The 25,985-nt window shown below is 42.8% G+C and overlaps 3 protein-coding genes and 4 non-coding genes across 8 annotated transcripts; 1 reads left to right on the plus strand and 6 right to left on the minus strand.

Annotated features, from left to right (window-relative positions):
* Nucleotides 1-26: 26 nt before the first annotated feature.
* RPL4 (ribosomal protein L4) lies at nt 27-5,758 on the minus strand. The gene is given in 11 exon segments (XM_036389754.1): nt 27-265; nt 339-459; nt 641-724; nt 861-1,017; nt 1,424-1,553; nt 1,784-1,866; nt 1,869-1,907; nt 2,235-2,373; nt 2,703-2,809; nt 4,034-4,205; nt 5,478-5,758. Coding segments are annotated over 11 exon segments (1,194 nt in total). The 5' UTR covers nt 5,481-5,758; the 3' UTR covers nt 27-106.
* Nucleotides 1,311-1,380, minus strand: LOC118691014 (small nucleolar RNA SNORD18). The gene has a single exon (XR_004980941.1). It is a non-coding gene; the product is annotated as a small nucleolar RNA SNORD18 (small nucleolar RNA).
* Nucleotides 2,438-2,537, minus strand: LOC118691015 (small nucleolar RNA SNORD16). Its single transcript, XR_004980942.1, has one exon. It is a non-coding gene; the product is annotated as a small nucleolar RNA SNORD16 (small nucleolar RNA).
* On the minus strand, nt 2,895-2,965 carry LOC118691013 (small nucleolar RNA SNORD18). Its single transcript, XR_004980940.1, has one exon. It is a non-coding gene; the product is annotated as a small nucleolar RNA SNORD18 (small nucleolar RNA).
* Nucleotides 4,274-4,374, minus strand: LOC118691016 (small nucleolar RNA SNORD16). The gene has a single exon (XR_004980943.1). It is a non-coding gene; the product is annotated as a small nucleolar RNA SNORD16 (small nucleolar RNA).
* A 228-nt stretch (nt 5,759-5,986) lies between the features above and the next one.
* On the plus strand, nt 5,987-14,401 carry ZWILCH (zwilch kinetochore protein). 2 transcript variants are annotated; one of them, XM_036389689.1, is made up of 18 exons: nt 5,987-5,998; nt 6,225-6,276; nt 6,558-6,653; nt 6,747-6,865; nt 7,391-7,587; nt 8,082-8,161; nt 8,422-8,577; nt 8,776-8,847; nt 9,182-9,275; nt 9,650-9,705; nt 10,532-10,634; nt 11,224-11,303; nt 11,470-11,626; nt 12,201-12,229; nt 12,606-12,742; nt 13,019-13,114; nt 13,204-13,322; nt 13,977-14,401. In XM_036389689.1, exons 3-18 carry the CDS (start codon nt 6,633-6,635, stop codon nt 14,066-14,068), a joined length of 1,608 nt encoding a protein of 535 aa, XP_036245582.1. In that variant the 5' UTR covers nt 5,987-5,998; nt 6,225-6,276; nt 6,558-6,632; the 3' UTR covers nt 14,069-14,401. The 2 variants fall into 2 exon arrangements, with proteins under 2 accessions (XP_036245582.1, XP_054372255.1); XM_054516280.1 differs by lacking the exons at nt 5,987-5,998; nt 6,225-6,276; nt 13,977-14,401 and adding an exon at nt 13,616-13,808.
* Nucleotides 14,402-15,715: 1,314 nt separating this feature from the next.
* On the minus strand, nt 15,716-24,737 carry LCTL (lactase like; the record flags this gene model as incomplete). The annotated part of the gene is made up of 13 exons (XM_036389735.1): nt 15,716-15,831; nt 16,923-16,986; nt 17,491-17,690; nt 18,117-18,243; nt 18,558-18,832; nt 19,388-19,549; nt 19,631-19,685; nt 20,333-20,428; nt 20,917-21,045; nt 21,330-21,439; nt 21,671-21,758; nt 23,541-23,701; nt 24,641-24,737. Coding segments are annotated over 13 exons (1,680 nt in total), but the record flags the coding sequence as incomplete, so codon positions are not given.
* Nucleotides 24,738-25,985: the final 1,248 nt, after the last annotated feature.

The following is a 25,985-nucleotide window of genomic DNA, read 5'->3' on the forward strand; positions in this document are numbered from 1 at the left end:
GCTCGCACACGCACACCCGACACGGCTTTCTGTATTCCAACAACGTTTATTAGAGACAGCCCGCGGGCACAGCCCCCGCGGGGACCCCGGGGCAGCACGGCCGCGGTTACGCCTTGGCCTCGGCCTTCGCCGCGGGCTTGGTGGCCTTGGCGGCCTTGGCTGTCTTGGCCTTCTTGGCAGGGGGCTCTGCCTTGGGTGCAGCCGGGGCCTTGGCAGCTGCCAGCTTGGCCTGGGCCTTGGCTTTCTTCTCTTCCTTGAGCTTGTGCTAGAACAGACAGAGAGATGATGAGTCAGGGCACCACCTGCACCCCAGCCCCGGCCCCGGCAGCCCCACTCACGTTCTGCGCGTGCCGCAGGATGGTGTTGCGCCGCATGGTTTTGGCGTACGGGTTCAGCTTGATCATGATTCTCAGGTTCTTCAGCGGGTTCTTCTTCAGGACCCTGCGCTGAATCTTCTTCCTGAAAAGCACAGCCATGTTGTATCATCAGAATATCCTGCAATGCCACTTCTGCTAAATTCTCACTGAAATCTGGACAACTGCTATTCCTTGTGTTTATACCCAAAATTTGGAAATCCCAGTCTGAAACCAATTTCAAACCTCCCTGCACAGCCTTTGTTCATTTAAATCAAATCACTCACTTTGGAGCACGCAGGGCCTTCTGGATTTCCTGGCTCCTCATGATTCTTCCAATATCCGTATTGGTCATCTTGTGCATTGGCAGGCTGCGAAATCAACATTCAGAGTGTGAGTGGGTGACACAACCATGGCTAATTCACCACAACCAGGCATTCAGGAGCAAGTCCCAGTATCCCTTTTCCTGGGAAAGGGGAAACCTTCCTGCCCCCCTGGCTGACTCACTTGTAGTCGCTCTTGAGCGTGGCTGCCTTGCGCCAGGTGCCGTACAGATCGTCCAGCTTGCGGAACGCGCTCTCGGTCCAGATGCAGAAACGCCCCACGTGGCCCCCGGGAGCGAGGCGCAGCAGGTTCAGCTTGTTCACGTTCAGCAGAGTGATTCCTGCAGGAAAGCAGGCAAAGCAACACCTTCAGCTTGTGATCAGAATTGAGGAATGTAAGGCTAAGCAGTAGACAAGATGGAGAAAGAGATTGGGGTTTTTGGCTTTGACACTACAGAGCTACACACATCTCTCTGTATGAACATCTACTGAATTTTAAATTAACTACAATAAGCCTTTTTCCAGTGGCAACCTAACCAGCCTCATTTTTAACTGCCCCAAACACAGCTGAGGGCTGGAACAGCTGCAATTGAACATCACCCCAGCAGGTTCTTACAAAGATCAACCACTGCAGGCAGTCAGAACTTCCACCCAATCATGTGTTTCAGAAACACGGACCATGAAGTGGAATCTCATCATCGCAGGCAGTGTCCCAATAGAGGAGTGAGTGTGTCCCAGGTTAGTTACCGGGGATGTTCCGGAAAGCTCTGATGATGCCGTTGTCCTCGTTGTAGATGATGCAGGGTCCCCTGCGCTGGATGCGGCGGCGATTCCTCATCTTGCCCTTCCCGGCCCGCATGCGCTGGGAGGCGTAAACCTGGGAAAAGCAGAAAATGAACATCCCAAGAGCCCACAGCCCAGCAGCCAGACCCAACACACTGCGCGGTCAGAACTTCACCATCGTCACTGCGGATCTGCAACACGGACCGGTGAGACGTTCATCATTCTCCAGGGTCAAAATACAGAACTACTTTGAGTTCCTACTCTAATAACTGCACAGCTGAATCACCTGTGTTCTGCCCTTCAGATCACACCTTCCCAGCTCACCTTTTTGATGTCATTCCAAGCTTTAAGCTTCTTCAGGAGGAGAACAGCTTCCTTGGTTTTCTTGTAGCCCTCAACCTTGTCTCAACAACCAGAGGAAGTTCTGGAATCTCCTCAATGCGGTGGCCTAGACAGGATTTCACAAGACACTCAGTGCTGCTCAATGACCTTGGCTGGACCCATTCCTCAAGGTTATTGCTTTGTATATTCATAAATGATGTATGATAAATTAAATTCAGGATAGAAAGTCACGAAATGAAGTGAGATACAGTAACCAGAGCAGTGAAGTTCCAGTGGTGTCTTACGGGTCTCACACAGGACTTTGTGTACCTGAGCGTTGGGTAGATCTTTGCCTCCATGAACAGAAATCAAACTGCACTCCAAGACTCCATCTAAGCCACCACAAGTACCCAGCGCTGGCTCAGACAAACAATTGCAGAGACAGAGTTCTCACCTTTAGACATGACCAGAGCTGGCAGGGCAGAGGCAGCCAGAGCAGAGCAGATGGCGTAACGCTTCTGCATGATGTTCACCCTGCGGTGCCAGCGCCGCCAGGTTTTGGTCGGGGCGAACATGCGGCCGCCGCGACACATCTGGGAGCTGCAGTTAAGGACAACTTTTTAGAGCTTTCTTGTCCCAAAGTGACTCTTTATTGCTTGCTCAGCATTAATGGGTCGTCAACCACCTGTGCCAGGATTCTGACAGCAGGCAACTGTCCCTGGGCACAGGGTAAGGCGCAAATTACGACATCATGGCAAGACAGAACGGGTCGTGTGGTTTGAGAGCAGGAATCACATCAGATCAAGTCTGAGCTGCAGCCATTACCTCAAGAAAAAGATTCCATCTCACATTTAGATAATTAAAAACCTTTCTGCTGGTTGAGTTCAGTGCCCCCAAAGCCAGCACAGCCATGGAAGGATACATTGCCAAAGGCACCCTGGCCAGAGCGGTGAGTGCCACCACCCCGGACACGCGGGATTCGAGCAACAGCTCTGCCAGTACCCCATGATTCAGCACTGGTCTGGTGACCTGCAAGAGAGAGAGACATCGTGAGGGTCATTCAGGTGACATCACTGCCATCTCCTGCAGCCAGAGGGAGGCTGAGCTCAGGGCACTGATCAGAACTTCCACCCAATCATGTGTTTCAGAAACACGGACCAATGAAGTGGAATCTCATCATGTCAGCATAACAAATCTTCATCAGGAAAACTTAATCCTAGTCAATTAATGTACCTGATTCTGACCTGATCTTTAAGACACTGATTTTAAGCTTGATCCTCAATCTGGAGGTCTGACTTGGCACTGCTATACCTAGCAAGTTAGGATGTTTGTGTGAAACTTAGAAATAAGGTTTAAAAGGCATGTTCCTAGCACAGACTTCTTGGGAAGCAGAAGTTATCTGCACAAACAACAGAAGCAAACCTAACAGATGTCCATTTGCAGTTTTTCCTTGGAGAATGCCTCAAGCAAGTCTCATGAGGTCAATGTAGAGCAAGGATTTCACCTGGAACACTTTCAGCCATGTTATGTTTTTCCTGCAATGATGATTTTATCTGAAGACTGTGATACCTCCAGCAATGTGCACTTCAAGCAAGACCACAGAATACCCCAAAATACCACCTTGACACTCCTCAGAATAATAAAACTGCTGCATTTAAAACCACACTGTTAACAACTGGCCTTGCCTTCTACACAGAACCCCATGGATAAGCATTTCTCTTATCCCAACTCCAGCTTTATTTCCATGTGAGCCCCCATGCAGTGCAGCCCTGATGCCTTGTGAAGGCTGGCCTACAACAGAGGCTAGATGGAGTTAAACAGTAAAGTAGGGAGGCTTATTTATTAGGAGGCTTCAATGGATCCACCTCAGGCAGCACAAGAGCCCAGCCAGGGCTGCACCCAAGATGAATCAAAATGGTCACAAAAATGGACACCTGGTCACAGGGTCTCACAGTTTATAAGTTTTGGTCTATTAGCATGTTGGAGTTAATTGTCCAATTCTAGCTTTAGCCCATGCAGTCCCATCCTTCTTGTTTTTCTCTCTTCAGCTCATGTTGCTTGTGCTCTTGGGCCTGAGGTTTGGATCATTTGTCCTTGGTGCCCAGCTGGAGCAGGAATTGTTTTGTGTCCCTGCTCTGCACACAGAGCTCCCCATCCCCTGATGTGAAGCTCAGACTAAAGCAGTGCACACCCTACAGCAGCACAGAACCTGAACACCACGCAAGCCGACGCTGAGGCCGTGCCCAGGCGTACCTGCGAGCTCGCTGACGGCGTAGGGCTGCCGGTTGTTCTTGCGCAGGTTGGTGTGCACGAAGTTGACCACGTCGGGCCGGATGGGCGCCTTGAACACGGCGGGCAGCGTCACGTTCTTGCCCGATGCCTCCCCCTTCTCGGAGTACACGGAGATCAGCGGCCGAGCGCAAGCCTGGGGAAGCACAAACGCCCTCAAGTACAAAGTCAAGTGAATTCTTGGTGTGGGCAGCCCTCAGATATTGCTCAGAGCCGAGGAGTCGTCAGCTCGGCAGTGCCAGCACACTGACAGCAGGCAACTGTCGCTGGGCACTGGATAAGACGCAAATTACGTCATCACAGCAATACTGTACTGCAAAGCTCACCTCCAGAAAACTACACCTGCATCCCCGAGGAATTTATACAATTCAGCCCCTAGGCCCTATAATAAACCCCTTAAAAAGTACTCGTCACGTATTATTTAAAAACCCCACCTGTGTTAACCAAACATTTGTAATTCGATTTAAGAAATACTGTAATCAGCTCATCAAACAGTGTCAGAGGACACTGAACAACCCCTGGTGCTTTAAAATTGTGCACTGAAAAATTAAGCTGCTCTCAGCACCAGCTGCCTGTCAAAAGGCTGAAAGGATGCCCAAAAATAGCCAGAGGATGAGCAGCACCCTTTAAAAAACAATGTTTTAGCATTATATTGTGTCGGTTGTTAATTAATCTGGTTGTAACTGTACAGGCAAAGCATTTTGCTTCCCCTTTCCATCTGCAGTTAATTTTAGAGGTATTAAAATACTCCAGAACTCTAAACTAACCAGCTAATAGCAATGTAAGGGCCATCTCTGCATGTGACACTGGTCACAAGCAAGGCTCTGGCCCCTGGTGTTAACCCAGAGACCCCAACACAATCAACAAACTTGACCAGGATGAAGGCATCAGAGCACAATCTGAGCTGTACTGGCAAGAAAAATTGTTCATCTGGAACCTGATTCTAGACCAAGGCCTCTTAAAACCTGTTTTGCAAGAAAAAAAGGTTAATAAAAGAAATATATACAAGCCGTTCTTCCCACTCTACGTGGGCCCAAACACTCCCGTGAGGCCTGTTTCGCTTTAGATAAATACATCAGGAAACTACAAAGCGCTGCTAGACGGTGATGGGGACCTATCCCATCGCTTTTCGTGCCCAAGGAAAGGAGAACTTTGGGCCGACCACGCCGAGCTCCCTCCCGCGGCCTTCCCGGCCCGGCCCCGCTCGGTCGCTCACGGGCTCCACGCGGCCGCCGAGCACTGACGGGCCCAAAATGGCGGCCGCGCGCCCCACGCCGCCAGCACGGCCCCCGAGCTGCCCGTGGCTCGGCCCTGCCCGCTGGGCCCGGCTCTCCGGGGCTGCCCCCGCTGCCCTCCCCGCTCCCCCCCGGGCCCCGCTGCCCCGAGCCGGGCCCGGCGCTCCCCTCACCATGGCGGCGGAGCTGCTCGTGCGGCCGCCCGCCTGCGCCGCGCCCCGACCGGAAAAGGAAGGACTCGTCACCCTCCCGTCACTACGTCTATGTCCCTCCGCCTTCTGACAGCCGCTCCTGCCGCGCCGGCCGGTCAACCCCCGACACGCAGTCCAAGTTCCGGACCGAGCTCCAGCCCCGGTCCCAGTCTCTATCCAAGTCCCTTCGGCCCCGTCGCGCCCATCCCGAGCTCTTCGGGTGCCTTTGTCCCGCTCAGTTCCCAGCCAAAGCAGGGGACTCTGTTCCGGCGGAGGGATCCAGCGTGACGCGTCACCCTCCCCTCACAGACATCGCGTAGCGCCGGCGGGCGGGAGGTTCGACTGTGGCGGGCGGCGATGGCGGCGGAGCGGCGGCGCCAGGCGGGCGGCGGCCTGAGCGGGCTCCTGCTCCGGTGAGGGTCGGGGCTGCTCCCGGGACTGAGCGGGCTCCTGCTCCGGTGAGGGTCGGGGCTGCTCCCGGGGCTGAGCGGGCTCCTGCTCCGGTGGGGATCGGAGCTGTTCCCGGGGCTGTCTGGGCTCTTACGGATTCGGGGTCGCTGCCTGGGGGGGGTCTCCGCTGCTCTGCTAAGGGAGGTCTGGCCCTGCTTGTGGGGAGGCTACTGAGGCTCCGGTTGTAGTCTTGGAGTGTTTAATGTATGTGGGTAATGATGCGGTTTAACGAGGAATGCTGAGGGGAAAGGTGTATATCAACATTCTCTTTTCTTTCAGGATACGTGAAGAAGGAAAGGACGGTATCCCTGAACATCCCTATATCTATGAGGTAAAACCATAGACTGGTTTGGGTTGGAAGGGAACTTGAAAATCACCCCATTCCACCCCGGCCATGGCAGGGCCACCTTCCACTTGTGCAATTGTGCCAGGGCCTCTCCACCCTCGCAGGAAGGATTTCTTTCTCATTTCTAATCCACACCTACTCGTGTGTCAGTGTGAAGCTGTTCCACCTTGTCCTGTCACTCCATCCTCTTAAAAAAACGCTGAAATGCAGTGTTTCTATACAGTGAGTTAAAAAGTTTTGATTTTTTTTTTTTTTTTTTTTTGCAGACTGATGTAGAGATCTCATTGGTTGGTGGCAGTTGCAAAAATCCTGTTGAAAAATTTTGGCACGGAAGCAGTGCAATGTATATTTTGCAGAGAGCCGTAAGTGTGCTTGGTAGATGTTAAATGCAATCCAGACTTTTGAATTCCTGTCAGATGTTTTTCACACACGTTACGTACACGTTTCTCTTAAAGACTCACAATGAAGAAAGCGACTCCATGGAGGAATCAAGAACAGATGATGCTGTTTATGCCTCTGAGGTTTTGCCAAAGGAGACTCCTGTAGCCCTGGCTCTGTCTGTTGGAAGAGCAAAGTAAGTGTGAAAGCTTTCCCTCCCCTTTTGAGGGAGTTTTCTTTTGTAATTCTGTGGCTTTTTCTAATATTCAAAATCCGTATTTCCAATCCTCTAAATAAAATTACTCATTAGTTCATGAGGAGTTGTGGTTGTTTTCCATCCTGTAAAAGGACCTCCCTACTTTTAATGGCTAAAAGGGTTTTAAAAAGTAGCTAAAATTCAGGCATTGGAAAAGCACTTGTGAGCTGGGCTGTTGGGTTAATGGGATTCACTGGGTGTAGATGAGCAAAGAAAGCTCACTAAAACGTCTGTGCTTATTTTTTTAGTAAAGCTCCTGTTAAAAAAAACCCCTAAAAATCTGATCTGCATCTTTGGTGTTATTAAAATACCAATGCATGATACCAAAATATAATTTACCTAACTCATGTATTTTTTTAATTAGCTTAAAATGTAATATTTGATTATAATTTTAGAACCTTCAGTTTATATTCATATGTTGTGTTATTCGCTGGCATCTTACTTTCTCCCTGTCCCTGTTCCTAGGCAGCTGATTTCCTTGTACACAATGGTGCAAAACCCAAACGTGAGCTCCCTGGGCATGAGTGAGCTGGCTGTGCTTCCTCCCCTGTGGGCCAGGTGTGATGGCTCTGACCCTCAGCACACCTGCTGGATTGGAGCTGAGCCTCTCAAGGCTGGAAACAAAGTCACAGGGCTCAATATTTACACGGTTTCATGTGATGGTAAGGTGGTCATGGTGCTCAGAAAATTGAATGAGGAAGGCTAAAAAATGTGAGGATGCTGATGTGACAATGCTGTCGTTGTTCTTTATGTGATACTGGCTTGGAAATGCTCTGTATTTCTGGTTTTAATGAGCAAGAAGGGATTAAAATAAGAGAAAAGATATTTTTAACCAATGCTGCAGGGCAGAAATGGTTTTTAATCTACTTGATGCACCTGTAGCTCTGCAGGCCTACCTCAACTTATTTTTAAACTTTTAAACTGCTGCCATTCAGCTGCTGTTCAGCATCTTACACAACCCCTGACTCATTCTAAACATTTATATATGTTCATATCAGCTCTTATCACCAGTAGAGAAATGCAAGCAGAATTCCAGCTTTCTAAAGGACAGCACGAGTCATGCCTCACCAAATGGAGTATTTGGGAATGGATTTGAAGTGCCAGATTTGAATTGTGTCAAATGGGGTTTTTGATTCTCACTTTTTTCCTTTCCCAGGTCCTACAGCTGATAAAACCCGTTTTCCAAGCCTAGAAGAGCTCAAAATGGAACATAAAATAAGACATCATTCATCTGTTGTAGGTTTTTATGCTCTGTCATGGCTTCAGTTGAAGTTTAAAAACTCTATTTTGGGATTTATGATGCTGTTTTGGGGAAGCTTTTTAGATTCTCTATAGAAACCACCTTAGTATAATTCCATAGTATAACAGTGATTTCAGGTCATGCTTTTAATGCATTTGTCTGGTATTAACCCTTTTTTGCATGCATGTGAAATGCTTTTAAAATTACTTTGTCTTTGGTAGTTTTGTTTTTTATTTTTGGAATCTGTTCATTTTAGGTGACAACAAAAGGATTTGCTCAGTATGAGCTGATTGCAGCTGCTGCAATAGAGGACACCATTGCAGAATCTGGAAGCAACATCTATGTGGATATCACATGGAATGGTGTGGAAAAGCTTCTGGAGACTCCCCCAGTGATCTCTGCTGCCACCCTGGTAGGTCAGGATGGAAAAGGCAAATAAAGCCAAGCTCTTGGCACTACTCACATCATCAGTGGGATAAAGAAGATAAAAGCAATGCAATCTGTTTGTAAGCTGTATTATAAGCTGTGCTGACATGCTTCTCACTGATGAAGATTTTAAGACACTTAATTTCTAAAGTTTGAAGCTAAGATAAACTTGTGGAACTTTCAGAATATTGCCCTGGAGTCGGGGGACCCCAGAAGTCCTGTGTTCCAGCTGTACCGAGAGCTGCAGCTCCTCCTGGTGAGTGCAGGGGGCAAATTCCAGTTTCACATTTGCATGGAAGGGGGATTCCATGTGCTAATAATTTCCCTTATTGAAAACTTCATCTGACCTTTCAGAGATAACTTCAAGTGGTTATTTTAGCTGAAACTTGGAGCTCAGTTTTAGAAATCTTGAATATAAAGAGGAAATAAATAAATAATAAATAATAAAGTCATCTAGGAAATTCTGAACATTTGTAACTCCTGGTTAGCTGTGCAGAGATTTGTGTTCTTGGTGAATGTCTGTGAAAGGTGACACATGCAGGACTCCCAGGAAGAACTGATTTCTGTTGGGGCTTTTCTTGCTGCTTTAGGCTTTGGCTGAAGGGCTGAAGTCGGGTGTGACCGAGTGGCCGGAGCCATCAGAGTCTGAGTCAGCTCCTAAACTGGTCCAGGAGTTCCTGACTGGTAATTGCTGCTTGCTCCCTGGGGAGGGAGGGGTGTGGCACTTCACAGGGATAAAAGGGAATTCCACATACAACTTTAGAAGTGTTACAACAGGAAATGTTCATTTCTGTGCTGTAACCACTGCACAGAGTACTTAAATAGGTTAATACATACTTGTCATTTTTCTTTGTCCTAATATCAGAGAGCAAAGTAATAATAATAATAAAAACATTTAAAAAACTCTTTTCAGAGTATATCCTTACCCTATAAAACCATTTTTAAATGACTCAATTCTATCATTCAGTGTATTTGTTAGTTATGATCTGCCTGGGGATTAATGATTGGTTTGATGACACTTTTCATAGTGGTGGAACTCATTTTTTTAACTCTACTAGATTTAAAGAAGAAGCTGGATGGAGATTATATATTTGAAGACAAGAATGATACAGAGGTGTGTGCAATTTCCTATCAGCTGCTTTGTCATTTTGCTTTCATTTTAACTGCAGTTATTTCAGATTTTCACTAAATCTTGTCTATTTTTTATATGTGTAAATAGTGATGTAAAGGAATATAGATCTCTTGCTTTCTGTCTCTGCTGTGTAAAAATAATGGGAAAAGGTCTGATTTCTTCCAGGAATTCTGACCTTTCTGCCATTGCATTCTATCATTAATTTGCTTTTCTTGCCTAATTTAGTTATTTGGTGCCAATTGGTATCAGTTGAATATGTGTCTTAGTTATCTAGAGGTTTATGGTATTGTGAAGCAACGGGCAAATTCAAATTGTAAAAATATGTTTGGTTGTATTAAGATTTCTTTTTCCTCTCAGCCTACAAGGAAAGGCTTAGGTCTATTTTCTATTAAGAGAGAAGCAGCATTTTGTTGATAATCTAAGAATATATTGATTTCTGTGTCAACAGAACTATTCTGTATCGGGATTACAGTGAAGTAGTTCTCTGCTCTGAGAATTTGTGTGTCTGGATTTTGGTCTCCCAGGCACTGCTGGGTACACAGGCCATACCTGGCTGAGATCTGAAGTCTCTCTGACAGTGGCTTTTGTTTCCTTTTGCCCAAGGCTAGAGTTATCCAGGTGATAATTCTGCAAAGAATCAGACTCGCTGTTAGATAAAAGTATACTGCCAAATTACTGTGTGGTAGTTTCCCTGGAAAAGGGAGGAAATCAGTGATGCAGCCAGTTTGATCTCTGGAGAAATACAGATGTGGAAGGTTTTTGATTCTTAAGGCACCATTTTTCATTGAAGACCCATAAATTCTTCCAGAAAATCAAATGTGACACAGCTGCTGTGGACAGTTGCATAAAATCAATCTTTGGTGAGCGAGGAGACCTGGATTTTACTGAGCAATTATGGTGCAAAATGAAAAGTAAGTGTATTGTGCCTATCTGTTTTCCTTTCATTTCTTCTCTATCTGCTAGACAGTGTTGCTTTTTCAGGGAAGTTCCTGTCCATTTCTGAGTTTTAAGGACTCATCAGCTCTTCAGAAAATTGGTACCAGCAATACCAATTGCTCTCTTCCTAAAGGAGCCCATTTTAGGGATGTAGGATGATCTGTTTTCTTACAGCCCTCCAATGGCTGACCAGCATCTAGCAGGAGATAATTTCATTTTGTTTGACTGCAAAAGGTACTAAACCGTTGGTAGTTTCTCTAAAGCTGAAACCCATCTGCTCTAAAACTGAAAACTTTATAATTCCTTTTTCTCTGGATCTGAAGGACAATTTTCAGTGTATATAGAATTCACTGATCTTTGGTTATCATTGTGTTTTTAGAGTAACCTTTTTGAAAGTCATCATATGACAAAGCTGCCAAAAAGCTGTGCAGTCTGTAATTTCAGCTCTCTTTCTTTAACTGAGGGGTTTTGTTCATGCTAGGGTGTGTTGGCCTGGTGTTATTGACTTAACAGCCAGAGAAAGAGCCTGGATTGATAATTAAAATATTGTGGTTTTCTTTGCAGGTGTCAGTTCCTATCAGGAGTTAATAGACTGTTTCACACTGGTCATAAAATCCCTGGAACGTGGTGAGATACAGCCATGGGTATGTATTTGTATTTCACAGAGATGTTAAAATTTGGGGTAGTTTAGAATAAAATGCAGTTCCTGTCCCTTCACTGCCCCTCATTTGTGTTGTTTTGAAGTTGTGTGTTACCTGGTGTTGAGCTTCTGAACCCTGGTGATGGTGTTCATGACTTGTTTCTTGTTAGATTCATCAGGGGAGTAGCAGTTTCTTAAGTCAGCTGATCCAGCAGTCCTACCATGGAAAGATGGAGGATGTTTCCCTCAGTGACATCACTCCCATTCAGATGCTCCTGGAGGTTGGCTTGGAGAAGATGAAGAAGGATTATGTCAGTTTTTTCATAGGTGAGCCTGACACTGGGTAACAGCATTAGGAATTCAGGAGAAAAGGTGTTCCATGCAGGAAATAATGAACTTTTTGGGTAACCTCTATCTCTTCCTTCCCATCTGCTGAAGTGAAGTTTTCAGCTTCCTTAGTAATGGAACTTTTCAGATTTTAAATTTCAAAATTTTAAAAACTTATTTGTTTCAAAAGAAGCATAGCTTTGTGTTTTACTGTTGTTATTATCCCTTCATTTCCTTTTGGTGTCTGTCATCCTGTTCTCATTCTTTGTTTATTTGCTTTTTTATTTTCACTACTTTTGTACATTTGTCTGTCCTGAGGAGGGTGGTTGTCTCCAAGTACACAGTGGGTCTCCTCACTGTGCATCCTTGGTGATAAATGAAATCAGGCCTTGACCATACCACTTTAGAGGGGTTTTCTTGTTTGGAATGAATGATTATGTCAGTAAATAACATCCCACTCCTGCTGACTTTGTCCTTTAGTAGATTTCCTGTTTGATCACCTGAATGTTGCTTATATTTCATCTGAGACCATGTATTAAATTTTAATTTTTTTTTCCTGCTGTTCCTTTTACAGGCCAGGAACTTGCAACAGTAACCTACTTGGTGAGATGCTTTATTTTTATTTCATAAAGCAGAACATGCTTAGCTGATAGTGGGATGCAAATCATATAAGCTGAGAAACTGAACTGCAGGTCACGAGGCTGGAAATGTCAGAAATGCAGAAATGTCAGAAATGCAGAAATGTCATTGTTTTGTTTCCTCACTCCCAGATAATTCCCTTAATATCTGATCTGGGTCACTGTCAAGGCAGTGAACCTTTGTCACACTTGGATGGGGCTTTGTTCTGAGACTGCTGGGCCACTCTAAAAATCTTGGCTTCTCCAAAGAAGCAGGAAGATGATTTTATTTGCTGAGGGTGTGTTGTGTGTCTGTAGCAATGGAGTGCTCAGGTAAGAACAGAAGCTCTTTGCTCTTTCAGGATTATTTCATTTCCACATCCGTGGAGCTCCAGGAACAAGTCCACCGTGTTCAAAAGCTTCACCATATGCTGGAAATAATGGTCAGCTGTACAGGCTTACTGCAGTTCAGACATGAGAACCTCTTCCCTCTGACACAGTAATTATTTCATTTCTACTTCTGCTCTTTAAATGGCAATCACAAGTAGAGTTGGTTTGGCAGTTTTAAAGAAACACCAAGATGTTGGTGATAGTGAGACTGCAGAAGGAGCAGTTGGATCTTTCTGCCAAATTTTGCTATGGGACTAAAACTGAAAAACTAAAGCTGAAAACTAAAGGAAATAATAAAATGTGAGAGTATAGGTAATTTTGCACAAGGTGTTTGCTCTGTTGTAGAAGCATTTCTTTAAAGAAAGTAAGCTAATATCTCTTGTAGGATTTGCATGAAGTATTACAAGGAAAACCCTCTGGATGAGAAGCACGTGTTTCAGCTGCCCATCAGACCAGCTCTTGTGAAGAAATTCTATCAAAAGTAAGAGAAAGTTCAGCATTTTCAGCACAAAATTCAGATGTGAAGTTCAGATCTGACTCAATTTTGATGTTTTTTGATTATTCTCTCAGTGATAACCCTGAAGTCTGGAGGGTGGAGATAAGCAGTGGGCACGGACAGAAGGAGGTTAAAACAACGTGGCAAGTCAGCACCACTGCTCCTGTTGAACATGGGACATCAAACAGTTCAGGTGGGGAGTGTTGGTGCTGAAATGAAGTAATCAAAGCACAAACTTCAAACAAATTCAGTTTTTATCCTGAGTTCAGTGGGTCTGAGCTTTTAATTTACTTTTCAGCAAAAGCAAAATGCTATTTTGCTCTCTGCTAAAAGAGTGAGGCGATATTTACAGAAATAAGGATATTCAGAAAGTGGTGACTTTTTGCCTTCTCACCTTGGCTGAGTTACATTTTTAGAGTTAAAGTGACAAAATAGTTCCAAATATGAGATGATTGGTACCCAAAAAATCTTGCAACTTATTTCTAAAATGTTTGCCAATGAATCTGAGAAGAGTTTTGAAGAGAAATTTCCCTGTTGTTAATACTGGTCTCCAGTCAGAGAAGGTGCAAAGGGGAGAGGATCTGCCTTGCTGCAAGCAAGTGCAGAACAAGTGGAAAAGCATCAGAATGGGGAAGAATTAAGCAGAGACACTGGTACAGAAATTATTTGCCTTTTTGGGGTGGGGTTTGATGTGAGTTTGGTAAATCTTTCCTGTCCTTATTGATTTTTGCCATGAAGTGCTTCAGTAAATCTGCACTTTGAAAACAGTTCTGGAAGCTGCTCCCTGGACTAATCTCTACCTTCTAACAAGAGTGGCTAATCCCAACTTTCCCCTTTGTCCTTGCAGGTTTCTTGTCTGACTCCACAGTAAATGGAAGCAGTGAGGAAAGGCTGTATTTTATTACCATGACTCAGTGCAGTCAGGTGCAGTTCACTTAAGTTGATGTTACTGAGCAAGCTGGACTGGAAAGGTACAGAAAGGGGGAAAATTCAGTGTTTTCTGTCCCAGCAGAACCTTTAGAAACTCTGGGCTTCAAACAGTTCATCTTCACTGATTTATTTGCTTTGTTACACTTAAGGGTGACCTCCACAGCCACAATTCACCTGTAGGTGCCTCATTTGTTAAAAATGCAGTGCAATTATGACTGTACAGTATAAATATTTTGTAAATATGGTGGAAATTGTTCATATATTTACATGCATTCAACAAAGTTGTGCACTTTGGGGTTTAATATTTTATTTTTTGATCATTAAAAATGCAATCAGACCCTGTTCAAAGTGTGAATTATCTTAACCAACAAACCAAGCAATTTTGTTATGTTCTCCTGGGATGGAGTGATGCTTCATCATCCTGAAGGATTTGGAAAGCTCTTCATCCAGGGCCTTGGGATCTTCAGCCAGTTTGGGTTTCTTTGTCCCTGAATTTATATTTTGGAGTATTCTTGAAAATACTTCTCTCTCCTCTTCAAATTATTTTATTCCTTCAATGTGAAGTGAGTTATTTTAACAGTGTTGTCTTCTATGTTTTGCATAATTTTTTAGAAACAAAATCAGTACAATTGGCTGGACATAATCATTTAAATATGTTGGCAGTTGCACGTGTTATGTTGATTAATCAGTGAGGTAACATTTTGGTGGTCTAATTTAAACAATTCCATAATTTTGTACATGCTGACTAAATAATTTGAGACAGAAATATTTTGTATTACAAACTTAACTATGGGTAAGTAAGAATAAGGAAGTCCCCCAATATTCATGCTTTTTAAAGATATCAATTCTAGATTATTATTATAAATTTTTATAACTTCTGGTTTCAAGCAAAGTTATATTTCAAGTACAGCCAGCTGAATTGTGGAACCAAGTTTTTATATTACTTGTTTCTACCTGCAGTAGAAGGGAATTTAAGGTGGAATATTAATTTTGGAAGTACTTGGATGACTTAAAATGCACATTTTCATGTGTAATATATTGTAACACATAAGGTAAGTTTAAACTGCAGGGATGTGGTTTAAATCTGATTCAGAAGTTGTCACCTTGGATTACTCACTTCAAACAGCTTCTCCCCACACCTAAATAGCAAGGTATACATTAGCCTAACTTTTAGACATGAATAAGTTCACATTTAAGCAGTGCTCTTGGAATATTTAAGTCCTTTTATATTTTAAAATCATGTGTCTTTCTTCAAATAGCAATTACATGGTAATCAAAATGCTGTTGATGAACAGACTGAAATCAGAATTTGCAAGCAGCTTTTAATCACTTGACATTTGTACTGGCAAGATTTGAATCACTTTACTCTTAACTGTTTTTCTGATTAACAAAATGTGTAATAGTTTCCAAAACAATAAGGATTATAAAATCTACTACTTAGAATCAGTGGAAAGAGAATGTATTTTGTATTTTGGTAAAAACAAAGAGATGATTTGGGAATTGAACAGAAAAACGATAAAAGCTCTAGGTGGATTGGTAAATAATATTTCATTACAGGGGTACAACAAGAAGCATCTGTGGTAAATTTCAACTACTCAAATAAAACAGTTGCAGCTTAGTTCTTTTGGCAAATGAAGATGTGTGCAAACATCAGTTTTAGCTGTGGTTTCGAAGGTAGAATATGAGGAGGACAATACTGATGAGAATGCAGAGTGTGAAAACTGTAGGAAGAACAATCTCTGTCACCATTTCCATGTGAGTAATCAGGGAATCTAAAATTTGAGAAATGAGGAATATGTAAGAGATTTAATCCCCTGGAGTACAGTAATACCTAACTTAGAGTTAACATAAAGATTTTTTTGAACATAAAAATGTTGACATTGGCATCAACAGCAAACAAAGCAAACAGAACTTCCTAAGTCTGCCAAAGCTGGGGCAAATCCATGATAGTTTTCCCTCTCTTTTTATTTCTGAAGACATTTCAGTGCTCAAGGGGTTGCAGAAATTGTCCTTGCTGTGAATTAGCTGCAGTGCATTAACAATATTTTACTGGTCCTCTGATATTTATTTCCCTCAACTGAAGGTGAAAGAAAATTGTCAAAGAGAAATCCTTAGGAAGCTTTGGCCTTTTTATGATTGTTCTATATCTGTTTGAAAAATTAAAAGGGTTTTATTTTGTAGAACTTAATTCCACAAAGAAGCCTGGAAGAGTTGAGTAAACCCAGTTCATTCACTGAACATGACTTGGAAGTGAGGCTGAGCAGGATTAACTTAGGCTGACTGCTGGGATATTTCCTACCATGTGGAGTTTAGCTCATCCTCTTGTGAGAATCTACAGTAGTTATCTGATCTTCATAAAATCCCTACTCCAGGAATTCTGAAAGGTCCTGAATGACACCAGGAAGTTTTTGGGTGTTCTGGATCAGTTGTGTTGGGGTTTCTTTGTTTGCAGGAGCATGACAGCCCAAATTTAATCTTAGGCCAGTCCTTAGCCCTTTCATTTATTTTTATAGTTCCGCTTTATGTAAAAGTCAAATATTTAGAGATTTTCTGTCTGTGTGGTTTTCTTGATTTGTCTGGGTTTGGTTTGTGTTTGGAAAAGCACTCAGGAGTTTTATTTTAAGGAGAATCCCCAACCTCAATTTTAAGTAGTAGCTATTCCAGTTCCTGTATTTCAGTAGCATCCACACCTGATCCATTTAGCTACCGTGGTTTTAGTGGGAGACAATAAATAAAAACATTTTTCTTTAGAGGCTTGTAGTGCTTTTGGGGAGAAAATACCTTTTAGCAGCATTCAGAGATTAATATTAATAGCTGAACTTTACAGAATCTGCTTTTGTAGAAAAACCAGAGGCATCCTTACCTGCAGCAAGGTGTTGGTGTGTGGCAGAGCAGGAGTCCATGGCCTTCCGGTGCCAGTTTTCCACCTGGGAAGGGCAACATTTCTGTGAGGCTGAGCATCCTCCTCACTCCCACAGCTCCCTCCTTACCCCTACAATTAACTTGAAACCACTTCATTCTGCCAACACGTGGCTTTCTGAAAGCTTCTTTGTGGTTTTTATTTTGGGGTATTTCTCCGAGTTAATTGTTTAATAAAATTTTTAATAGCACATAATACATTCCAGGTTATTTGCCAGTAGAGTAGGACATATGTGGAGCTTTCTGCCTAGAAATCTGACAGCACTGCTAAATGACTTCTGATGGGGAATTTTTGACTTCATCAGTAATTCCAGTTAGAGTGCTTTAGAAACAGTGAGTCTGTTCCACTTTCAGTATCTGAGTATCTCTGTATTCAACAGATCCCTGTTTTACACAACCAAAGTGTCACTTCTGTACCATATTCATACAAATTGATTCCTGAAATTCAATGTGATATTTGCACATAAATCAAAGAAAAAGGAAAAAAAATCAAAATTAGCAGCTGACATCACCTCTCTTGGATTGGGGAATCCATTTGCACTGATAATCTTTTTATAGTAGTCAACAGATGCCTTTGGGTACCGTGGTTTGTTCTTGTTTTTGAAGTCAATGTGGTAAAGCCCAAATCTTTCAGAGAAGCCTTTGTTCCATTCAAATTTATCTAGCAGTGACCAGGCAGTGTAACCTTTGACATTTACACCATCATTTAGAGCTGGAAACAAAACACAAATCACTGATAAAGGCAGGGTTTGTCCTTCAAATATGGTTCTGTAAATGTTTTGGTTTATAGCAGGAAGAGATGGGGAGCAGGACAGAAAAATGAAGTACAAATTAATTCAGGTTCTTTGAAATTGTTGTCTTTAGCTTAGAGATTCTAGAACCCTATGGGCATTGTAATTTCTCCTTTCTTAGAGTGGAAACTGAAATATTGCAGTACTAAATCTCAGGTAGGTTAATGTAGTTATTAGTATTGATATGTTTGCTTGGGTTGACATTGTGATGAAAATTGGAGTCAGATTTGCTGTCCATTTTGACTTGTGAATAGTTATTTCTCTGTGATGGAAAGGACAAAGTAAAAAATAAGCAGAAGGTGAAAATACCCCAAAAGTCAAATCGTATAAAGCTGTTTTTAAGTGACCTTTGAGTATCTCATTGATGTATCCCTTCAGGTACTGGATCCTCCACTCGTCACACAGCTGAGAGCACTGCACCGTTTCAGACACTCCATTCTCTGTCACATAAATCAGGGGGTTCCCATACTGGGTCTGCAAACAGAAATGTTTAAATTGCTTCACATAAAATAATTTCATTTTGGCAGAATATGTGAATTAGCAAAGTGCATGAAAAACAATTTTCTACATTTACTTACCTAAGTAAGAAAAATGTGTAGTAGGAATTTAAGTTAACCATAGGGCTTATTTTAAAATGACTGAATTTTGTAGTTTTCTGAGCTGAAATTAAGATTTTTCTGGACAAAATTCCCACTAGGACAAGACCAATAGCTGGAACTGATGACAATCTAAATCTAAACCAGGCATTTTGATGGCTTCCTTTATAATTAGAGATCTGCTCTACTCACCTTGATGAAGTTGAGCAACCTTCTGAAGCCCCAGGGCACAGAGTAGAGCCACTTAGGGCCTGGAGCTGGCCAGTTGGGGTCCACCAGTTCAGCCAGGTCAGGGTCAGTGTGGTAACTGGACACTTGGAGGAAGGGAAAGCTCTTCTGCAGGACATAACGAGTGGTAAAATGACCGATTCCCAGGAAATCCGAGGTGCCTTTGATATAGGTTTTCTCTTGCACTGAGAAAGTTGGTAATCTTGATGTCCCCAGGCCCTGCTGGGCACTCTTCTTACCTAGCAAAATAATTATAGGAGACAACTTCTGAGGAGCACAGAAACTGGTTTTCTTTATCTCACCAGAAATAAATCATACAATCATAAAATCCTGCATGGTTTGGGTTGGAAGAGACTTTTTAAATCATCTCCTCACCCCCTGCCATGGGCAGGGCCACCTTCCACTGTCCCAGGCTGCTCCCAGCCCCATCCAGCCTGGCCTGGGACACTTCCAGGGGCAGCCCCAGCTTCTCTGGGCACCTGTGCCGGGGCCAAATATGGTTTTCCTGAATTTAGTGGTAGTGTTGAGGACACCTGAGTTTAATTGGTGTTTTAAGATGAGATCATCTTTCATCCTTTTGGTTTGGAGAATTAGGTTGGGTACAATACGTGGAGAAACAGTGATTTCAAGTGTCCTGGTGAGTCCCCAAAGTGCTGTAGGAGCTGTGTCCAGCCTGGGGGCCTTTGCTGTGCTGTGTCTCCCCTGTGCCCTCACTTTCAGCTGTGGCCAGGAGTTATTCCCCTGTAATGTGCTGGAAGTGTGGGTCTGTTCATGTCACAGCTACTGGGACTTACCTACATAATTCTTCATAACTTCTGGGTAGTCCCCTCTGTAAATGGGGTTTGCAAACCATCCCAGGTGGAACTGGATGTACCTCTCAGCAGCATCTCTGTCTGTCTGGCTGTGTGGGTCAACAGGTTCGCCCCAGCCACTCGTTAGGGAAATTCCAACCATCCCTTAAAACAAAGGGACAGTTCTGCAGTTCTTGAAGCCCTCAACAGAAACAGCAGCACAATCACAGCATGAATCCTCATTACCTCTCTGCTCCCTGCGCCAGGTGCTGTTGTAGGAGTGCCAAACCTTGGCATGAGTCTGTAAAAAATGTTACAATAAAAGAAATCCTGTGCATATATTCATCCCTTATGGCATGGAAAGCTGGTGAGCACTTTTTGCACTGAGCTCAGCCTGAAAATACCAGACTTTCTTTTGTGTTTATTGCAGAAACTTTGATTTCATGTAAGACATCACAAAAGCCTTTATGCAAGATTCCTTCCCTAAATTCCAGGACGTGCACATGGAGCTGACACACAGCCCTCGGGATAGGGCTCTGTCCCGTGGCTCTGCTCTTTGGATGTCTTTCCCTAATTTATTCAGGCAGATGAAAGTTCATTTTTACCAGAGACTTCCTGAAGTCACTTGCAACATTCAGGTTCATCTCAACAGGCCAGGATGTTTGTTTCTAGACTAACCTGGATGTTTTCTTTTTCAACCAGCTTGAAACAAACTAGAAGACACATTTATAATATAAGGAAATTCAAATTGTTGCAAGTGTTAAATCAAGAGCCAAGCATTGGTTAGTGCCTTGGATTCTGCACTGGGGGTTTAAAGCCAGATGATAACTTCAGTGTGCTACTTAGAAATTACAGGGCTGTGAAACTACATTTCAGTTTAAGGAGTGAAATCTGATAAAAATCCTGAACTGACACATAATTTCAGGCACAATTTCAGGAGGTTTTTACTTTAATGATGTGATGAGCAGCCTTGTAGGCACCACAGGCACCGAGCTTCAGTCCTGGCGCGTGTTCTCCTGTTTCATAGCCCTTTTCAGCCACTGCCTGCAAACACAGAGGCACAGTCAGTCCTGCTGGGCTCCAGAGCCAGGGGATGTGCTCCTGGATCCTCTGCCTCCTGTGCTCCCCTGCTGGGCTGGCCCTCTGCAGTCCCCTCTTCCCTTCCTTGGCTCCCATTTCCTGCCTGCTTGGTGCCCAGCTGTGGCACTGGGAGCAGGGTGTTGGTGAGGAGGGTTACAGGGGTGAGCTGAGGAATGGGGAGGGTAAATGACAACTGCCTTTCAATTCCTAATTTATAATTTCAGTCTCTCCAGCTGAGGAGTTTTCAAAATTTTCCTGGAATTTCATGTCTTAAAACTGCCCTTGTGCAAAATCTGCCTGCTGAGATCTTTGGCCACAAAGATTCGTGGTTTAAATGTTTCCCCTTCCCTCTCCATTTTTTTCCCCTACTCTCCTCTAGTGTCACTTGCACAGAACTTTGGGAACAGAACAGTGCAGTGGGAGAGTTTGGAAGGAAAGCATTGATGACTTACCCAAGGATTGCTGAATGTAATCCAGTGTTTCACACGGTCACCAAACTTCTCAAAACACAGATTTGCATAATCATTAAAATAATTAATCATGCTTATGTTCTGCCAGCCACCATACTTTTCTTGGAGAACCTTTGGAAATAAGAATTTCAAGATTCAATAATTGTACTTGAAGGTCAGTTGCTGCTTAAAAAGACTTTTATTTCTATTTAATTCTGTTTCTATTTCTAGCTCAGAAAGAGATTTTTCAAAACTTTAATGTACATAAAATCCAAATGAAAAGGAAATATTTACAAATTCTTAAAGACATGCAGGCTTCTCTAATTTTTTAAGTACTCTTAGTTCTTAACCATAGGAAATTATTTCTAACAGAAGGCTTTATTTGAGGTTTTTCACTAATTTAAATATTGTCTGACCTGTGGCAGATCCCAGTGGTAGAGGCTCACAATAGGGGTGATGTTGTTTTCCAGAAGACTGTTAATTGTGTCATTGTAGAACTGTATTCCCTTCTCATTCAGTTGCTCAGCTGATGAAAAGCACAGACAAGGAATTACTTGCATTGGTTCCCAAATAACTGGAAGAACAGAAATCTAAAAATATTAACCAAGGAATTTTACACTACAGTGTTGGGAATTCTGTAATGGTAAAATGCAGACAAACAGGAATCTGTAACAGGAATGTTGAACAACTGTGGGTTTCTCAGGAGTAAAATTCCTTACAGATAATATTGGGGAAAATGTGGTGAAATTGTGCCTACCTTTGATGCCTGTGGGCATAATCCTTGGCCATGAGATAGACAAGAGGTAGTGATTCACCTTCAGCTCCTTCAGTAACTGAATGTCATCCTGTGAGAAGAAAGTCTAATTAACACATGCTGAGGCCAAGCAGAATAACTTCAGTTCTTAACTAGTTCTGAATGCAGAATATCTATGGAAGATTTGCACAAAAGTGGATTCAGTCTGATTTTTTCTGATCTTTGAGGTGATGACTCGTTCTAGTTGAAGTCTTTCTCTTGAACCACTTTCTTTTTGACAGGCCAAAGAAGTCCTGTAATGTTTTGTGCAACTGTGGAGACTGAATGTTTGCACTACAGAAAAATGAGGTGAGGTTTTGCAATACAATTGTATTTATGTCAGAATTTGTATTAGAAAATAATAGAGGCCTGTAAATCTCAACTTCAAACATTTCAGCTCAGGCTCAGAAACATAATTACTTGGACTTTCCTTCACTGTCTTATACTGGAATGAGAAAACCCCCTAAATCCTATATGAATATATGTTCTTTTTGCTAAGAAATTGTACATCTTCAGTGTTCAATGAAATTAAAAATTGGTGGTATTTGTGCAATGCAAAGAGAATTCTGATTATAAAAACAAAGATTGCTCTGATATAAAGAGGACCAGGTAAGTGGACAAATACAAGCAAGTTTTAGAAAGTATTTCTATATCCAAATGATCTCTGTGTCAATCTCTTCTGGTGCCACACCCCAGGGAGGCTCAGAGCCCCAGCTTCTCTGAGATACTTTTTAAGCTGTTCTTTCAAACTTCTGCTTCTGCCTTTCCCACTTTAGCAGAGTAAGGCATAATTAGTTTCTTGTCTCTTAGTTCCTGCTGAGACCTCTGGTTCTCCCTTGAACTTCATCTGCATGGAGAAACCTCAGTGGAATGTAACTTTTATTAAATTAGTTGCAATTCCAATTATGTAACCTTCTCACAGTCATTTGGATTCCCTTTGCTGTGTATCTGTCTTTCCTCCAGCACAGTAATTTCAAAATTGGTTTTGATGGTATTAGCCTTGGAAACATGTTGTGAACAGAGCTGCATTGATGATTTGTTTGTTATCCTTTCAAAAAATGGGCAACATCCAGACTGAATTTTAAAGCCTCTGAAAAATACATGGCAAACTTCATAGATGCACACACATGTGATGGTGTTCACAGGGGTCTTGGGATGAGGGAAGAGACAAGAATGTTGACTCCATGTTTCAGAAGGCTTGATTTATTATGTTATGTTATATATTATATGAAAACTGTACTAAAAGAATAGAAAAGAGGATTTCATCAGAAGGCTGGCTAAGAATAGAAAAGGAATGATCACAAAGGCTTGTGACTGACTGAGACAGTCTGAGACAGCTGGACTGTGATTGGCCATTAATTAGAAACAACCCATGAGACAATCACAGATGCACCTGTTGCATTCCACAGCAGCAGAAAACCATTGGGTACATTTTGTTCCAGAGGCCTCTCAGCTTCTCAGGAGAAAAAATCCTAAGGAAAGGATTTTTCAGAAAATATCACGGCTACACACACAAAAAGTTAATTTTATTTAAAGCTCAAATCCGTTTATTGTATTTCTAACTAAGCATTTGGACTTCCTACAACATATAGAATATTTTTGGCACAAAAATTCTGAAAAGCTGACATGTATTTTGAAAACACTGTGGGATGATTGGTTCTATGAGATTATAAAGGAAGAAGATTTTACCGAACTGATAAAAAATATCAGCACCTGGATTCCTAAGCTGAATAACCTTTAGAGCAGCTAAAGCTTTCCTTCAAAATGGGACCCCAGGAGCAAGGAGTGGCCCCAGGCCACTTGCAGAGGTGCAGGGGTTCCTCCTGAGCCATACCTTGACTCTGTAGTAGCCATCGCAGGCGGAATCTCCCGTCTCGTTCCTGAGCACCTTCCCTCTGCTGTGGGTGAAGGCATCCCAGATGCTCGGCCCTTTGCCATCCTGGTCCCAGGCCCCCTCGGTCTGGTAGGCAGAGCTCCCCACACCCCACAAGAAACCTGGAGGTAAAAACAGGGAGTTATTGGAACAGCTTCCTGCTGATTGGTCTTGGTGCTAAATGCTCATAGGAGAAAGGAACTGGAAGTGAAAGGGAGCACTCCTGGAGAGGCTGAGGTTTTCTACATTTCAAAATGTGTCTGTGCCTAAATAGGTCTGAAAATGGGGAATAAATGAAGGTGTCCTGTTCTGATGCATTCAAAAAGAAATGGAATCCTTTCATTTATTAAACCTGTAAAATCTGTATTTTACAGTGATGGGGTAGGGTATTGGTAGCATAGAAATGTCTTACTGTAAAAAACAAATTAGGGTTCCACATAATTTCTCCCTGCTGGTTTTCATGGTAGTTTTAGCAACTACAGGTTTAGATGTTATGTAAACTATACAGAAATATCCTGGATTTTTTTTCCTATTACACAAAATACTATATCATAAATGACTTTAAAACTTGAGCATGAAAACCAGTCAGTGCCTGTATATTTCTAGTTTTGATTTTGCTTGGATGAAATGTGTTTAAATATGTGTTGAAGAAAGAATAAGGTTCATAAATCCATACTGAAGAGTGGATTGGGTAATACTGAACAGCTTGAAACAAACCCCACACAGGTATTTCACTGATTTCTTAAATTAGCTGTATAACAAAGGGTGTTTTGGTATATTTCATTAATGGTAGGTAATTTAGAAAAAAGGAGAAGAGTTCTCAGGTATGCCTTGTTACACTTGGTATGAGCTGTTCTCTGTGAGCCTGTCCCTGTATTATGGAATGCAGGGTCATGTGCATCCCTGTATTCCCAGAGCACATCCCAAAGTGCTCTGCATCCTGCAGCCACCCCCATTTCTGTTCCTGCCATTTCCCTGGAAGGACAGGGAAAACCTCTGGGTCTTCCTGAAGGAGGTCTAGAACATTCCAAGCCCCAAAGCAGCCGGGCTCTGGGCGGTACCAGCTGGGAAGGTGCCGTAGTAGAAGGAGCCTGGGTTGTTCTTGGTCCACGGGAAGTCCTCGGCCACGCTCAGTGCCATCACTGCCACCAGCACAGCCCAGCACCTCAGGGTGTCCCTCCTCATCCTCACCAGCTGGCCCTGCCAGGGAAAACACCACAGCTCTGTCAGGGGTGGCTGCTCCAAAAATTTGGGGGTCAAAAGGGAAAAGCTGGTTCTTTTTCTGCTGGATGGGAACTATAATGGAAGGCTGAAAGTTTGGGCTGAGTGGAAGCAGCAGTTAAACTTCTGCAGGGTGGGGAAAATGAGGGAAGATTGATCCCCTCAATCAAAATTATAATTCTTAGAAGCCACGTATTTTCTCTAATGTTACTGATCTTTATTCTAAAGGTCTCTTTGTTGGTACCTATTTTGTTCTGAATTTCAACCTGTCCCACAAATATCAGTAAGTAAAATCCTCTATGACAAAAAGAAACAATTATGCTGGTAGCATCTTCCCACCTGTCATGGCAATAATCCCTCTGGAAGTTGAAAAGGAAAACTAATACTTGCAATTATTGCAGTTTTAATTAATTGCAGCTTTTATCTTGATGTTGTCTTTTTTATCCAATCCCAGCATCAATTTTAAACTGTGACATCGAGTTAAATTATTAGAGAGACACATTTTAGCTGAGTTAAATAAAGTTTCAGAAGGGCTTTTTAGAAAAGCACTGTTTTCCCCAAATTGATACAGTCCCCAAAGGATGTTTTACTTTCCTCAGCATCTGTTGGTGAATCTGAAGATGGGGTCGGGCCATGAGGAAAAGCAGAACAAATATTTCAAATCATCATGTTTTGCACTGGACTACCTGAGCTCTTTGCAGGTTGGCTCCTGAACAAAATGAACCCCCAAATATGGCAAAAAACAGAATGCAAAGGACTGACCCCCTTTGGGGAACATGTAATAAATGTACAGCCTCAGAGACCTCCTGTTCCTCTGTTTATTAATGATCATCCCCTAATTAACACAGGAACTGCACAGCTGGCTTGGGAAAATGGAACTACTTCAGCACTAAAGCCTTTAGTCCTGGATTAAAAATATCTCCACCCAGGCATTCCAAATGGGAGCATTTCAATTACAGAGTTAAAAAAAGCTTGTGGCAGACTACAAACATTTTAAATCAGGTCCAAGTACTCTAGAATTGCTTTTATTTTGAATATAAAAGGTTGCAAATACATGTGATTTTAACTTAGACATTGGCAGTGGCTCTCTGGTTTAGTCGGTAAATTTAAATTTAGCATTGCCCTTCATCTCCTCATTAGCACTGACCACCAGTCCCAGGAAAAGGAGCCAGGAGAGCAGGAAAG

The sequence above is a fragment of the Molothrus ater genome, chromosome 13, assembly GCF_012460135.2.
Source record: "Molothrus ater isolate BHLD 08-10-18 breed brown headed cowbird chromosome 13, BPBGC_Mater_1.1, whole genome shotgun sequence".
Taxonomy (NCBI): Eukaryota; Metazoa; Chordata; class Aves; order Passeriformes; family Icteridae; genus Molothrus; species Molothrus ater.

Coding starts and splice junctions, on each gene's coding strand:
- ZWILCH (XM_054516280.1), top strand. CDS start 6,633: ATGTATATTTTGCAGAGAGCC. Junction 6,654..6,746: donor TGTATATTTTGCAGAGAGCC/GTAAGTGTGCTT, acceptor TTTCTCTTAAAG/ACTCACAATGAAGAAAGCGA. Junction 10,635..11,223: donor ATTATGGTGCAAAATGAAAA/GTAAGTGTATTG, acceptor TTTTCTTTGCAG/GTGTCAGTTCCTATCAGGAG.